Source organism: Balaenoptera ricei, chromosome 11, assembly GCF_028023285.1.
Source record: "Balaenoptera ricei isolate mBalRic1 chromosome 11, mBalRic1.hap2, whole genome shotgun sequence".
NCBI classification, from domain to species: Eukaryota; Metazoa; Chordata; class Mammalia; order Artiodactyla; family Balaenopteridae; genus Balaenoptera; species Balaenoptera ricei.
Window position 1 is genome coordinate 14594698 of NC_082649.1, and position 17052 is coordinate 14611749.

Consider the following 17052-nt stretch of genomic DNA (forward strand, 5'->3'; position numbering starts at 1 on the left):
TTTAAAAAGGTCTTGGGAAGCGTAGTGAATACACAATAGTAGATAACCAAAAATTTGTTGAATGAGGAAATCTATTACTGCAAAATTGCTACTATTTATATTCACATATAAATAACACGTTTTCCTCCTACATGTCCTTAAAATCTATTCCATAAAAACCCCAGTGCTCAGATTACTCATCTTCCTTCACACCAAAAATATATTAAGATACTAGTTATGAAACACCTGCTGGATCTGTAGTATCCTTTTTAAAATTATGAAGCATTCTATACTTAGCTCTATAGAAGTCTTTATAAAATCTGACATTAAAACAAGCACGGATTTTAAATACCTAAAGACAAGTATATACAAAATGCACACCTATAAAATCACAGTTCACCACATCTTTATTCTCTCTAATCCAGCAGTTATCAACTGAAGGTGATTTTGCCCTCAGGGGACATTTGGCAATGTCTAGAGACAGTTTTGGTTTTCACAGCTGGAGGCTGGGGGCAGGGATGTGCTACCGGCATCTAGTGGGCAAACACTCTGCAATGCAGAAGACAGCCCTCCAACACCAAAGAATCATCTTGGTCCAAAATGTCAAGCCACATTAATCAAGCCCCTACATAAGACAAGGGGGATTACCCAATTTACAGATCAAGTTTTGATCATTAAAGAGAGCACCAAAACAAGTTAAAATAGAGCCAGCAAAACACTGTTAACAATAACAGGAAATCATCTCCTTGTACCCTCTTCCTCATCTACTTGATTGAAGATACATATTAAGGAGAGGGTAAAGCTAACCCCTTACATGGTTCAGCAGCTCTCCTCTTCCCAAAGTTTTTCTTCGGAAACTAAATATTCTCAACATTTTATAAATACTCCTAAGTAAAAGAAAATGACGGGCATTCCTAAGTGACACAAAATTTGCCCACCAATCATATAAACTTCAAATGCCACTAGTGTCATTAAATAATCCCAAACTGAGATAAAATGGTGGTCCTTAAACCCCTTGCTTTTTGCATAAAGCAGAATAAAATGGTACAAGTCAATCATAAAATATTAATATACTATGAAAAATTTCTTTAAAAATCTCCTTTGTGTTCCTGTCAGGATATGCACTCCTCGCCCTTCATTTACGTACTCTAGTCTTCAAGGTCCAGCTCAAACCTAGTGCACATCAACCTCATTCTTTTCCAACTCTTACACTCTGGCATGGCAATAAAACTAAAAGCTCCTTAAGGGAAAGAAAGGGTTTACACGTAATCATTTCTGTGTCTTTGGAATTAAAAACCAACATGGTACATATATGGTTCCTTCAAATCTATGCTTTCTGTCTTAATCTATTATACAGCAGGAGTATTTAACTCTCTCCATGGAAAGAAATGAGGAAAAAACCCCAACATTTTACCTCCTCTTCACTTTCTTTATCTTCATCATCTGAAGACTCTTCTTTGTTTTTCTTTTCCTCTTCATCACTGCTAGATTCATCTGACAGAATTTCAGGACATTTGGTTCGCTTAGCTTTCCTGGACATTCCAGAACTGTTCCGTTCCTTCTTGTTGCCTTTGCTAGAACTTTTTTTAGATTTTGGCAATGGCTGCGTAAAATAAGGATAACATCAATGAGGTATTATATTTCCAAGTCAATCACCTCTTTTTGATAACTACTTCTCAACTCTTCTTGTTCCTGTCTCAAGAAATTTTATTTCCAAGCTTAGCAGCTTTACAGAGTATAACTCATCTTTAACTTCATGTGTCAAGTCAACCTTTTTGTCTGCACTACCAATACCCTTCCATTTTTTTAGAACCTTAGGTTCTAGGCAAGAGACTCTTCACATATTTGAAAGAAGTCTGTGTTCTACATTCTGATATGGGACTAGAAGCCCAAGTGCACACTGTGTTAAGTTCAGGTATTTGTTTACACTTCATCAAGACAATATTTTCAGTTAGACTTGCTATTTATTTCACTCCTACAAGCATTAAAACTATCACTGCCTTCTTGCTTTAGGGGACCCACTAATCGACCAGGAGGAATCATCCATAAAGGAAATAAAACCTCACTTTACACATCTTGAATTTATGAAACATATAGTTTATATTCATATTACCTATGGGTTCTACTTTCAATAATGCCAGGATTATATTCTCACTGATGATTTTAAATATGCAATAAGTGTTGAGTATGTTAATTATGAAACGAATTAAGAACCACAAAATAAGTACCACTGCCATTACTTTGATATTCAATTAAACCATGTATATTTAAAAAGCAGAGATCACATGAGGAAAATAATTTGATTAACTAACAAATTTAATTTTTAAATGCTTTCTTAGGGGAGTACTTACTAACTTCTGAAATTGAAAACTATAAAATAACCTTGCATAAAGGATCTGAAAAGACAAAGACTAAGGAATTAAAATTATTTACTTCTAAAATCACGGGCATCTTTTGTCTTTATTTTTGCCTATGTTATTTTCTACAATAAGGAAAATTCTGTAACGTAACCTTAAGATACGCGACTGTGTAAATGTTATTGGTAACTTTAAGCTATCTCTCATGAAAACTAGCAGAACCACAGGTCCCTTCTCTTCCAGGAACTTTCAGTCTTAGGGGTCACTGTTACCTGTACAAAAATTAAGAAAAGGTGGCTGCTTTGTGTAATGTGGCATTTTCAGGCTATCTACAACCCACAGGACAGCCTCTAGCTTGCCCACACAACCTACCCTTCTCTAAAGACAGACTGGGAAACAGCCAATGTAGGTACCTCCAGAAAATAAGTTAGTGGACCAAAGATATTTCTCAGAGAGGTTCTCCACAAGAAACCTCCTAGAATGTATACAGATAACCTTGTTATGTGAACTACTGCCATTACCACCTATTACCAGGAACCAAATCCATCTGGATAAATTCTTCGATATGCTTGTTTGGAGAAAAGGTAACTCACCATCCAAACTCTCACTACTCACTAAATGAAATCCAAGACATGAATATATTTGAAAAATGTGATATCCCTCACTATGTCAGCTCAGGAACCAGATGCAGGTAATAGGAATATAATCTGTATGTGAAACCAGTAAGATGAGAACTGGAATGGATGCTGGATAAATTTATACAAGAAAATGAAAGAATGCTGCATCATTCAAGAAACCAATCAAGAAAATGCAACTTCTAAAAATAAATGAAGAGACTTTCATTTTAAAAAATTAATAATATATAAATGCCTTAGAGCTTTCCTATACTGGTTCTAAAAATAGCTGAATCTATTAATCAGAATCCAATGTCAAGAGCATCATCCCTTTTTGGAAACAAAATCTGATTAATAGTCAAGCTAGAAGTACAAAAAGATAGTAAAACAATGTTAAATCAATAATTTTAAGACTATTCTAGAGCAGAAAAAATTAGTATTAATGACTTTATAGTGTTTTCCTTAAATGATGGAAGCATATGGTGGCACAGAAAATAGCTTGAGATTGATACCATTAGATTAAGGAGTAATCATCACAGAATCAGATATGAAAAATGGATATAAGAGTAACTAAGATTCCATAAAAAAGGATAAAACAGTGGTTCTCAAAGTCTGGTTCATGGAACCTGCGGTTTCCTGAGACCTTTCCAGAAGTCCAAAAGGTCAGAACTATTTTCATAATAATACCAAGGCATTATTTATTCGCTCTTTTCACTGCGTTGACATTTGTAGTAATTGTGCAAAAAGCAAAGGTGGGTAAACCTACTGGTACCTTATCGAGATGGAGGCAGCAAACTATGTTTGTAGTCATTATACTCCTCACAACCACACACCGGTTCTTGATGAAACAGTAAATACTGTGTTAACTCTCAACCTTTGAGTACATGTCTTTATAACATCTGTGTAACAAAATGGGAGGTACACATAGAGTACTTTGGCTACATAAGGAAGTTCACTGATCTTCTCAAGGAAAAGCACTTGCACAACTGAGCAGTGAACTAAGCTACCTTTTTTCATGGACTATCATTTTTAAAAGAATAATTTAAAAACTATGCCTATTCAGACTTAGGTAATAGACATAGTCTCAAAAATAAATGTGAGCCTGTCACCTCAAAAAAAAACTGACAGTATTTATTGCCCATGATAAATTTCAAGTGAAAATGAAAATTTTGGAAAGTTCACATCCACTATCATGGACCTGACAGCCTCCCAATACCTAAAGATTTTTTTTTCTGATGAGACGATGGTTATATTAATGAATGTGACTTTTTGACAGTGTTCAGTGAAATGCGCCAGCATTTGGAAGATATGCATAATTCAGGGAACCAACATTTTCCAAATGTAGAGTGCATATTACAAAATCATGCATAGGTAAAAGGTCCAAGTTTATTAACATGGTTTTAGATACATTACAACTAACCTTTAAGAACCTCCCCACTGTGGAGTTTTGGTGTTATATCAAAGGAGACTATCCACAATTATCTGAAAGGGTTTTAAAAATATCCCTCCTTTTTCTAGATACACAGCTGTGTGTGGCTGGATTTTCTTCATGTACTTCAAGCAAATCAATACATTGCAACAGAAGGAAATGCAGAAGCAAATGAGAATAGAGCTGTCGTCTCTTAAGCCAGACAGATTTGCAAAAACAGAATGCCATTCTTCTCATTAAAATTTTGTAAAGTATAGTTATTTTTCATACAAAATATTACTTTTGTTAACACGTAGTGAGCCTGTCGTTATTTTAGAATTTTTCAGTTTTAATTTAGAATACAGTAAATATCAAAATAACCCACATAAACAAAAGCTCTTGAGGTCCTCATTGATTTTAAGAGGGTAATTGGGTCTTGAAACTAACACATTTGAAAATCACCGAGGAAACGTTGAATATAAACATATCCCTCACAACTCAGGCAACTTAGTAATTGCTTCTGGGGAAATAGTGTTCAAACTCACCTTTTAAATAAATCAACTAGAACCCCTCCTTCCCCATTACCATACGCCTTCAGTTTGTAGCTGTATGACAAAAATATCCTTAGGTATCACTATCCAGCTAATGGTCAACAGGACCAAGAGCAGACAAAAAGTCCCAGAGCTATTTTCTGGTTTCTAATCTTAATGCCCTTCTCCCCTCACTGACGGTATTCCCCTGAACTCCTAGGCCCTCTAGATCTCTTCCCAATTTCTTTCCTATCAAAATGAGAAAATATGAAAATATCTGCTAAAAGATAGAAAACAAACTGAAAATGCAAGGTCATATAATTAACACTTCAATAAACATTTCAACTCAGTGATGTCCTTTGTTACTGTTAAACAATCAGGGCAAACCTAATCCAGATTTTAGAAGAGTAGTGAAAACTGTAAGACTTTTACTTCCCTGTCCAGCTCCTGGGCTCTCCTGATGATTCTGGAAATACAGTCCAAGAAACTTCAAAGAGCCAGCTTTTTTCTGTCACTTTTTCATAACCTTATTCCAGTATCTAGTAAATATCCAGCTCTAATACACCACCTTGCCTTTCCTGATCTGATTACAGGTTGCACACTCTCCCTCACCAGCCCAACACCTCACCCTCAGCTCAACCTGTTTCTGTTCTTCAAGTGCCTTGTAGATACATAACTCTGGATACTTCCTTTGTATTTCTGTCCCATTTGACATTTAGTTAACAATTATTTTTCTTAATCTTACATCCTTTACATCTGATAAGGGAAAACACATCCGTATGCCTTCTCTGTTATTTCTATCATGAAACTGTTGCAGATATGTCCACGGAAGGCACATTCTTTGAATGTAAAAGATATTACTGAATGTTGACAGCAATGCTAATTAAAATGTTCCAGAAAAAAAGAGAATGGAGACACTACAAATAACTGATTTGTTACTGAAATAGTAAAAAGTGATCCTCACTTTGCCAGAAGGCTTTGGATGCATTAAGAAATTCAAGATCCTTTTCACCAGTTCACTATTTACACCTGATCGCTCCAAATCAAGAACCTCGCAGATGCTCTTTAACATGGCATTTCTAAATCTGAAACAGATAATGGAAGAAACCAATGTGATTACGTAGGAAAGTTTATAAACATTCTCCACAATATAAAGATAACAGCTAACCAAACTGGCTCAGCCACAAACATTAAGAAGACAGCCAATGCTTCTCTGAATCTTAGAAGTACTCCCGATAATCGTGACTACTGCACAAAATGCAACCAGATGTAATTATTAATAAATGGAAAACATCATTTACCAATTAAGTTTTAAAGGTGGTATGAAAATAAATTCACTTAGTTCACTGAAATATAACGTAAAAAGTTTTCAATACCATAAAATTCACAAACTTGTTAATTCTTCTGGCTGGTGATTAAACAATACATTTTCCCCTGAGTATTCCTACTGACAATGTCTCAAACAAGGTACAGGTAATGACCTTTAATACTCAGAGTTTTTAAACTACAGGGGACTTAATGAACAAAAACTCTTATAAGAATATATCATCTCATTAAAAAAATTTTTTTTAAAGAATATATCATCTTGTTTGCGTTAGGATGGAAATGATTTCTATCAAACTGATTAACTTCAAAATAGTTTAAATGGTACCTATAAGTGGGAGAACAGAGTGGCTCACAGGGAACAGGAATGGAAGAGTTTTCACTACATTTCCTTTGGACCTCCTGAATTTTGTACTGTGTGAATGATTTACCTGTATCGTTCTTCTAAGAAACAGAAATGTCTTTGAGTTTTCAATAATCTTGACAGCCGCTATTTATCGGAAATAGTTAATACTTTATGATGACATGGTCTTGGAATTTAAAGCAAAGAATCAGCAGTCCACTGAAAACGTAAGGGCAGTTATATTTAAATGTTTAAAATTAAGTTTGAAGCACATTAACTATGATATTTATAAAAATAACTTACTTTTTCAACATTTCTTCCTTCTTTTTATATTGGATACTTCCTTTTTCAAATGGAAATCCACTGAACTGACCCACATTCTTCTTTAATGAGGACACCTGAAAATGTTTCTCCTATCATTAATGCTACTTATTACCCAGTGATGTACACAAATTTCAAAGCCAACACCTTTATTTTCACACCTGTCTCCACATTATAATATTGGTGTATTCAACATTTTTTCTTCACATTGGAAAACTGTATTTGCTACCAGAATATTAACATTATAAAGTGTTCACAAACTCAATTCTTTGAAAATAACAACTTGAATTGAAATGTATTTCATCTGGGAATTTTTACTAGTAATTATAAAACCACAACTAAATGTTATCTGACAGCACCAGGGGATGTGGAAAGTTACTAAAAAGACAGACTACTCCCTGGCGGTCCAGAGGTTAGGGCTCCATGCTCTCACTGCCAAGGGCCCGGGTTCAGTCCCTGGTCAGGGAACTAAGATCCCACAAGCCGTGCGGTGCGGCCAAAATAAATAAATAACATTTAAAAAAAAATGACATCCTTTCCTTAAATAATACAAGTTACTAGTAATATTTCTTATTTTCCAACAGAAAGTCAGGGATTGATTCCTTAAAAAGTAAAGAACAGAGCACCTCCAAAAGTTAATACCATTTAGCAGTAATGGGACTTGGGTAGATTAGATTGTTGTCAGGGTCGAATGAGGTAACACACATGAAAATAAATTTTACCATGCTTCAGACAGTCAAACAATGTCAAACTTTACTTTGCCCACTCACAGCTCAAAGCAAAGTCTCCTCACTTATATGGAATACTGAAGTTGTGTGTACAGTATAGTAATTCAGTAAATGAAACACTGATTTATTCTAACATTGGCAAAAACTTACCACCTAATTTAACAGATATTTCCTCAAAATGAGATACAATATGCTGTATCATTTATTTCTGAATGGTTAGAAACATCCAAAAAAGGGACTTCCCTCGTGGTCCAGTGGTTAAGACCTCGTGCTCCCAATACAGGGGGCCTGGGTTTGATCCCTGGTCAGGGAACTAGATCCCGTGTGCCACAACTAAGACCCAGCGCAGTCAAATAAATAAATAAATATAAATTAGTTTTTAAAAAATCCAAAAAATAAATTTCTTCTAATACAGTTAAAATCACTAAAATCATCATAATTTTGATTTCACAATGTGAAATTTCAGTTTGCCTTAAAAACAACTACAGTATAAAGAGCCCTGGATGTTAAAATACTAATGGCTAATATCCAGCTACGTGTCCTGTGATAACTCATTCAACAGTGTGTCGGCTGGCTCACTTTTGTAGGGTATGGAGATTGATCTAGTTGATTGCTTAAGTCCTTTCCAGAACTAAAATTATGCTTCTATTGTGAAGTATTTTAACACGTAAGTATACTACTAGGTAAAAGGTATAAAAAAGGTCTTACTGTGCCTGGTCTGTTGTAAAGCAGTTTATGTAGATTTCTAAGTTCATCCGTTTTCTTCTTACTCAGAAAAAAATGTATCCTTTCAATTTCACAAAGTTTCTGCCCCTTTCCTAGGAAAAAATACCATGTTAAATACCCATTATGTGTTAGAACATTTAATTTAATGAGAATTATTTTTACAGCATAATTTACATATAACTTCTGCTCTAATAGGGCAAATTAAATAGAATTACACCAGTTATATATTGCTACTTAGTAAACACTAAAAACTAATAAGCACTGCTATCCATCATTTTGTACATTTAGGCGTTTTCACTATAAAATGAAAGGAACATAAACTTACCTTGTGCAATTGTAAATGGCTCTCTTTGCAAGGAAGAGACTTGCATTGTCAACCTCTCTACTTTTTTCTTTTCCCTCTTGCCTTCCACGATGAGACTCTTTTCTATAAATTAATTTAATACTTCTTAAATAACAAAAAGCTTAAAGAAGGTATTAACTTTTTTACATAAACATAAACTCTTCTCCTGAGCATGATTTTGAGAAGCAAATGATACAATAGAGATGAAAATACTTGATAAGTTAATAGCATCACTGAAGTTTTTTAAAAGTAACACTTTACTTACCTGGCAACCCCACAGGGGAACCAGTTTAAAAAAAAAATCAGAAAGCAAACAAACTTCTATCCAGCTACAATTATTGCTATGGAAGTCCAGTCATTTTATTTGTGAAAAATCGCCAAGGTGCTCATTAAACCTACGATTTGACTAGACATAATTCTATTAATTGGGATTCCATTTACCGTACATCAGAAAACAGCAAGTTTAGATTGAGATTATAAGAACTTCAAGAGATATTCAGGGCAAAGCAATAATTTAGTAAGCTGACAGAAGAAAAACAACAGTAAGGCAGAGCAGCCTGGAGTTACTATGGCTAGGGTAAAATTCTACAAGTTTACATTTAAGGCAATCAATTGGGAGGGCATTACTTTGTAGTTCAATAAATGATGTTCATAATAATGGTCATAAAACCATGTAAAAAAGTTTTGCAATGTTTAGTCCGGACTGCTTTTTTTTCTAAGCTAGGTAATATATATATTTTACAATTTAAACATTATGCTGGATTTTCTTTTTTTAATTTTTGGCTGTGTTGGGTCTTCATTGCTGCACACAGGCTCTCTCTAGCTGCGGTGTGCGGGCTTCTCATTGCGGTGGCTTCTCTTGTTGTGGAGCACGGGATCTAGGCACGTGGGCTTCAGTAGTTGCGGCTCGCAGGCTCAGTAGTTGCGGCACACGGGCTTAGCTGCTCTGAGGCATGTGGGATCTTCCTGGACCAGGGATCGAACCCGTGTCCCCTGCATTGGCAGGCAGAATCTTAACCACTGAGCCACCAGGGTAGTCCCTAGGCTGGATTTTTCTAAAACCCATTTACTTTCTGACTGAGATAAAGTCAGATAAATAAGAGGACACTATAGATTGTTGGAAGTCCTTCCATTCATTCACCTGCGTGCCTGTTTTGTGCCAAGTTGCACTAGATACTAAGGAGGCATCAACAGATGACTAAGAAACTGAATATTTCTTGAAAGAGATCATGTCTACTGGGGTCCATGAGACACAAATATACTCCAAGGTAGAAGATGGTAACACACTTTAAGAAAGATAAAATTGAAAGTTCTGGTCTTCCCTGGTGGCACAGTGGTTGAGAATCTGCCTGCCAATGCCGGGGACACGGGTTCGCGCCCTGGTTTGGGAAGATCCCACATGCCACGGAGCAACTGGGCCCGTGAGCCACAACTACTGAGCCTGCGCGCCTGGAGCCTGTGCTGCGCAACAAGAGAGGCCGCGATAGTGAGAGGCCCGCGCACCGCGATGAAGAGTGGCCCCCGCTTGCCACAACTAGAGAAAGCCCTCGCACAGAAACGAAGACCCAACACAGCCAAAAATTTTAAAAATATATAAAAATAAATAAATAAGACCCGGCACAACCAAATAAACAAATTTAAAAGAATAATAAATAAAGTTTCAGCTCTGCTGGACCTGGTTTCCTTCATAAAAAAAAAAAGAAAGTTCTATGAGTTGATGAAAGAGTAATTCTTTTTGGATTATGGAAAAAGGACCAAAACATTGGATCTGGCTTTGAAGGACAGGTAAGATTTGGAGATGTAAGGATCTGCCCACAAGGAATTAGTAAAAAGAAAGGGATTCCAGCAGGGGTATGCTGGCAATGGAGTGTAGCGTGAAGAGAAAGCACTCTAAAGCAACGCCGGTGACCACTCCGTGACAGAAGCCCTTTGCTTGCTGCTGATTAGCATCTATAAGCTAATGACTTGCCTGGTCCACCTCCAGCCCAGAGCCTTCTCCTGAGCTTCAGGCTGTCAAGTGAACAGCTCCACTTCATGTCCTACAGGCACCAAACTCAGTGCATCCAAAACAGAAGTCATAATCATCTCCAAACTCACTCACCTTCATGAATTCTATCTTTCAGAAAATGGCAGTACTATCCACCCAGCTGCCAAAGACAGAACCTAGGAATCATCTTTTACAAGGCATCTCCTACCGCCCTTCCCCTCACTCCCCAAACCACTGCCAAGCTAAGTCAATTCACCCCCTTACTTGGCACAAATTTCAGTGTCTTGTTTCTATGATGCCTCAGTAGTAGAGTTAAATTTTCAGGGCCAAGTAGGATAAAAACACCCACAATTTCAACTGCTCCACAAACACCTCAAATGAGGAAAAGGAGAACAATAATAAATTAGGACAACTATAGAACTGCCTGGGGATAATTTTTTTTTTTTAATTTTCATGTTAAAAAAAAAATTACAATTTAAACTGCCATCAATCTCCCGAGCATTACTGTACCGGTCATTTATAGAATTTTTACATGACTTCTATAATTTCTTCCTGATGTGAAGAAATTCATCATCTCGGTGGTATCCAAAACCAAAAACTGGAGGAAAAAGCGCTGAGAAAGTCTTGGACTAGTAGTGAGATACCGCGGCCAATTTTCAGTTATTAAATTATGAATAATTTAAAAATAATTCATATTTTTCCTAAGCGTTTTTGTACTTAAACGTGGACATGCTTCCCCTCTTGGAGCACATACCACTTTAGACAAACAAAAGGCACACGGTGTAATCTCAACCCAGAATGTATTTATAAAAAGTGCTGACGGTGGACTGGTTTAGACTTAAAAAAAAAAAAAAAATTGACAGTGAAACCTGGGTTTGGGACGAAAACCTCAAACCTCTTCCCAAGTTTGGTTGAGCGGTAGTCAAATATTAAACAAACCTAGATTGGGCTAACACCACAAGAGAAGGCTAAGATCTGTGGCACGGAGCTTTAAGTGGTTAGAAACAGTTTAGGAAGCTGGCACACCTCAGAGGCACTGCCCCATGCGTCCTGGATAAACGGACGCACCACTCAATTCTCTACGGCTCCTCGGTTTCGTGCGTCCAAACAGGCTACTACCGCTCTCCCTCAACACCAAAACTGAGACAGCGCTGAGCCCTCATTTAACTTTCTTTCACAGTTCACCGCTTTCGTATGTAACTACTTTCTAAGGGAGCGACAGCTTTCACCGGTGTTTCCCCGTGAAAGTAACTCCCCTGAGCCTTCGAAAAGAACGTCTGCTGAAGTTCGGCAAATAAAACTATTAAAATATTTCCAGGACTCGTATTACTAACTTTTTCAAGTCTTAATATGTGCTTTCAGTTAGGACCCTACAATAACTTCAAAAAAGGACGTGTACTTAAATTAGCAAAAATAAAACATTACCTTAGTAACCTCCAAGGCTAGCAGTTTCAAAAAAAAAAAAAAAACAGATCTGAAACTTACAAACTTCCTGTCAAATGATAAAATGGTACGAACTTCTCTGCTGCTGGCGAGAAGTAAACTGCACTCCAAAGTAGTAACAACGGAACGAGTCATTTTTTTTTTTTAAATTGGAATTCCCAAAGTTATTTTCTCTGCTACTGCTCAACACAAAAAAACCCCTAATTCCGCAAACATTCTTACTGAAAATCACTCCGATTTAGCGTCTCTAAGCGCAAAAACAGCCAGAACACCGTTTTCGGTAAAATCGATCACTAGCAACGAGACTTCCTCCCCACCTTTCTCTTCCTCCTCCTCCTCCTCGTCGTCGTCCTCGTCCTCCTCTTCACTTTCTTCTCTCGGGCCGGGCATTTCGGGCTCTTTCTCGGACGCGGGCTGGGCGGGGGCTCCCTCTCCCTCTGCAGCAGGGCCGGAGGAGGACATGCTGTGGACCTGCGGGCGGGGAGGAAGCCACACGTCTCGGTCCCCTCGTCCCCGGCTGGAAGGACGCGGCGGCCCCAGCCGGCCGCCCCCGGGAGCCGCGGGAAACCTGACCGCAAAGTTGCCTCCCAGCGTAGCCCGGTCTGCTGCTCTCACTCCCCGGGGGCGGCTTCCCTCTTGCCCCGCGGGCAGTCCGGCCGTCCTGAGGCGGGAAAGCGCGGGCGCCTAGCCGCCCCTCCCACCGCCCGGTCCGCGCCGCCGGCCGCCCCGCGTCCCCTCCCCCGCCCCAGGCCGCCGTCCAAATGGCCGCGGCGGTGCGGGCGGGCCCCGCGCGCCCTCTCGGCCTCCCCTTCGCCAACGCGGCCCTCACCACGGGTCCCGGCCGCCGCGGGCCTGGCGCGCGAGGGCACGAAGACGCTCCGGGAGGCGGCGACGGGCACCGAGGAGGACGCGCGCCGGCCGCTCGCTGGCGTGACGCTTGCGCCGCGCTCTCGGCTGCCCAGAATCAACAAGATTTTCAAAATGGCGGTTCGGGAAGGAAAGCGGGAATGCGGCGGCCAATCAGGGCCGCGGGCTGGGAGTTGGCGCGCGCGGAGTGGGGGAGGCGGGGCGGGCCGGCGCCTCTGTGGGAAGCCCCGGCGGGCTGGGCCGCGGCGGGGGCGTGAGGGTCGTCCTGGCCGCGGGCAGAGGGGCCGCGCGCTCCCGGGCCGCCCCGGCGGCGTCCGGCGTCAGGTCGGCGTTCTGCCGGGAAAGCGCCGCTTCCCGGGCGGCGGGCGGGAGCGGGCCCGGGACCGGCGAGGCGGCGCCGAGCGGAAGAACGCTAGAGGGCCTGCATGTGTATTGTCTCCGTGGCTCGTTCCCGGAAAAGAGAAGCGGCCGCGGGTCCGGGAGGGGGCGGTCGGAGGGTGGTGAAGAAGTTTACATCCCGTGAAGTCGCTGCTACAGTATTTCCCAGAGGTTGAGGGGAATAACTAAGTGAGCGATCGCATTTGGGTCCCAGAGATCACGCTGGTGATGACTCCCGAATCTGCTGTATTTCGGAGGACCCCGTCGCTTGTAAGGTGCACCGCAAGGGAAAAGCCCCTACCACGTTGAAAGTTCACAGTCACCGGAGAGAAAAAGATTTCCAGACCTGTAAATGTAGGGGGAAATCATGTGTGTTAGTTATCATAGAGGAAATACGGTATCACCCATTCCAGACTCTTCTCCCAGAGTTCTAAACCAGCTCCGCAGAATCCTTTAAAACTCAACGTTTAAAAAAGTGAACACATTGCTCCCATACCCTTGAGTTTCCGGGCTTGCAGGTCGAAACTCTTGCAATAAACTCATCTTTTGGCTTTGTTTAAAAAAAAACAACAACACAGTGCTTCCCCCGGCCCAAATGCTCCCCCTTACTGTATTTGATTCCCTTCATTTTTTCCCCCGAAGTCCTCAACCACTGTCTGCCCAAAGGATCCTTTTACTGGACGAACTTAACAGAAATATGATCAGTTAAATTTGCCTGAATGGACTCCGGTTTGTAAGGCAAAAGTTAGACATTTTCTTTGAATCTTCTTTTTTCCTTTTGTGCCCCTACTGAAAACGTAAGCAAATCCTGTCACTTATACCCTCAAATTTTAAACCGTTTTTCACTCTACTGATGTCACTCAGATCCTGTTCACTCTCTTGCTTGGATTTTGACATAGTCCCTCACTGGTCAGGTGGCTTCCACATTGCTAGCCCCACCTCCTACTAATCACGTAGCAGCCAAGGTGATTTGTTTGTATTTTTGTTTTAATTATCAGATTCGGTACTCGCTTGCTTAAGACTCTCCAATGATTCCCCATCATACTTGGAATAAAATTCAAAATACTTGTGGTTGTCCACCAAAGAAAAATGCACAAGCTAAAAGTTGCGAGTTACCTTTTTTTTTTTAATAAATTTATTTTTGTCTGCGTTGGGTCTTCATTGCTGTGCCCGAGCTTTTCTCTAGTTGCGGCAAGCAGGGGCTACTCTTCGTTGGGGTGCACTGGCTTCTCATTGTGGTGGCTTCTCTTGTTGCAGAGCACAGGCTCTAGGCGTGCAGGCTTCAGTAGTTGTGGCACGCAGACTCTGGAGCGCAGGCTCAGTAGTTGTGACGCACGAGCTTAGTTGCTCCACGGCATGTGGGATCTTCCCAGACCAGGGCTCAAACATGTGTCCCTTGCATTGGCAGGCAGATTCTCAACCACTGTGCCACCAGGGAAGCTGCGAGTTACGTTTTATTCGGGGAACTTACTGAGGACTATAGCCTGGGAGACAGCCTCTCAGATAGCTCTGAGGAACTGCTCTGAATAAGTAAGGGAAGAGCCAGGATATATAGGAGTTTTTGCTGAACGAAACCCACAAAACAACAACAACAAAACCCAAACAAAAACATGTAGTCAAACATCAAAAGATTACTGCTAATCACAAAAAAAAGACATCTCAAGTTAATGATTTTAGTGCTTTTCTATGAATGGGAAGATGCAAGAGATTGGGCTCATTGGAAATTATTCCTCAGAAATGCATCTCTTTTTTTTTAATAAATAAATTATTTATTTATTTTATTTTTGGCTGCATTGGGTCTTTGTGGCTGCCCGCGGGCTTTCTCTAGCTGCGGTGAGCGGGGGCTACTCTTCGTTGCGGTGCACGGGCTTCTCATTGCGGTGGCTTCTCTTGTTGCGGACCACGGGCTCTAGGCGTGCGGGCTTCAGTAGTTGTGGCATGCAGTCTCAGTAGTTGTGGCACACGGGCTCTAGAGCGCAGGCTCAGTAGTTGTGGTGCACAGGCTTAGTTGCCCCGTGGCATGTGGGATCTTCCCGCACCAGGGCTCAAACCCGTGTCCCCTGCATTGGCAGGTGGATTCTTAACCACTGCGCCACCAGGGAAGTCCTTAGAAATGCATCTTAACTATCTAGGGCCAGTATCCTGTTTTTCTCTGTCCTGAATTCCCCTCAGGGTGCAGTGGCTGATGACTTGATGGTGGTAACATTTGCTGTTTACTGGAATGACAGGCAACATTCTTTGTTTACTGAAATGGCAGGCAACAATTTTTTTTTGTCCACATGGTTTATAAGGTGCTACATCATCCAGCTGCTGACAATCTTGATTTCATCTCTCTGACACTCTTGGCTGTTTCAGTCACACATACCTTTGATGTTCCCCCATAAAGCCAAGCTCACCCCTACCTTTGGGCTTTCCACTTTTTTTCTGCCAGGACTGCTTTTCCCTCAGAATCTTCAAGTGATTTGCACCTTCACATCATTTAGCTCTATGCTCAAGTGCTTCTCCTATCCCAATAGCATCACTATTCCCTTTCCATTCTTTTTCAGTCATTCACTTATTCATTCAAAAATATTTATTGAGCACCTACTCTCTACCTGTCACTAGGACTAAGTCCCTGCCATCTTCAAGTTTACATTCTAGTTGAGACAGTGAACAAACAAACAAGTGAATATATTGTATGAAAAATAGCTATGAAAGTAAAGCAGGTTAAAGGAGATAGGAAGTACCAGGAGGATGGATGGGATTTTATTTTATGTATTTGATAATTAAGGAAGATCTTGTTAATAAGATGGCATTTGAAAAGAGATCTTAAGTAAATGAGAGCAGTGGAGAAAGACTAGATATATTCTAAAGAATTCTCTAGAGTACTGAATGTGGGTTATGATGACCTTGGGTTTTTGGTTCAATAACCAGAAGAGAGTATGTATTTGCTGAGATGAGGAAGACCTCAGGGGTTGGGGGAGGGTGCAGGCTTTTATTAGGGGAGGGGCAAGGAGTAGTGGGGAGGGGAGTCAGGTATTTTTTAGGCCTGTTAATTCTGAGATTCCTGCTAACATCCAAATGGAGATTCAGGCTAGGCAATTGGATACGAGAGTCTGCCATTCGGATGAAACTCTAGCCCAGGATATAGATGTAGGAGTTGTCAACATGTAGTAGATGGTACTTAAAGCTCTGAGCCTGGAGGAGCTCACTAACAGAGTGAATATCAGCAGAGGGTCAAGATTGTACCCTGGAGCTCACCAGTGTTTAGAGGTTCAGGAGAGGAAGTGGAACCAGCAAAGGAGATGACAAGGAGCAACTGAACCCAGTGAAGTGGGAGGAAAATCAAGCGAAAATGTCGTGCTTCAGAAGTTAAGTGATTAAGAAGTGTCTAAGCTGAGAGAGCGATCAGCTGGGTCAAAGCTACTAAAAGGTCAGGTGAGATAAGCACTCAGAATTGACCATTGGGTATAAGAATGATGAGTTATCAGCGACACTGACCAGAGCTGTTTCTCTGCAGTGGTGAGTATGAAGGTGCCAGGAGTGGGGTTAGAGAGAGACAGGTAGGCAAGGAATGGAATCAGACACTTTCCAGGAATTTTACTATTTTGGGGGAGCAGAAAAATGGAGCAGTAACTCAAAAGGAGTTTGGTTCTTTTTTTTTTTTAATAAAGTTATTTTATTCATTTATTTTTGGATGCGTTGGGTCTTCGTTGCTGCGCGCAG

General features: G+C 40.5%; 1 protein-coding gene across 2 annotated transcripts in view; it reads right to left on the bottom strand.

The window, feature by feature from the left end:
- DEK (DEK proto-oncogene) overlaps positions 1-13404 on the bottom strand; it is a 29977-nt gene extending 16573 nt beyond the window's left edge. The window contains exons 1-7 of one of the 2 annotated variants that reach the window (XM_059938005.1): positions 12676-12788; positions 12420-12573; positions 8655-8756; positions 8312-8421; positions 6858-6952; positions 5853-5973; positions 1394-1582 (exon numbers count right to left, since the gene is read on the bottom strand). In XM_059938005.1, coding sequence (XP_059793988.1) covers positions 1394-1582; positions 5853-5973; positions 6858-6952; positions 8312-8421; positions 8655-8756; positions 12420-12564 — 762 coding nt within the window. In that variant the 5' untranslated portion in view covers positions 12565-12573; positions 12676-12788. Of the gene's footprint in view, positions 1-1393; positions 1583-5852; positions 5974-6857; positions 6953-8311; positions 8422-8654; positions 8757-12419; positions 12574-12675; positions 12789-12931 lie in introns of those variants that run through there. The other variant, XM_059938004.1, reaches the window with a different exon arrangement.
- Between the last annotated feature and the right edge of the window lie 3648 nt (positions 13405-17052).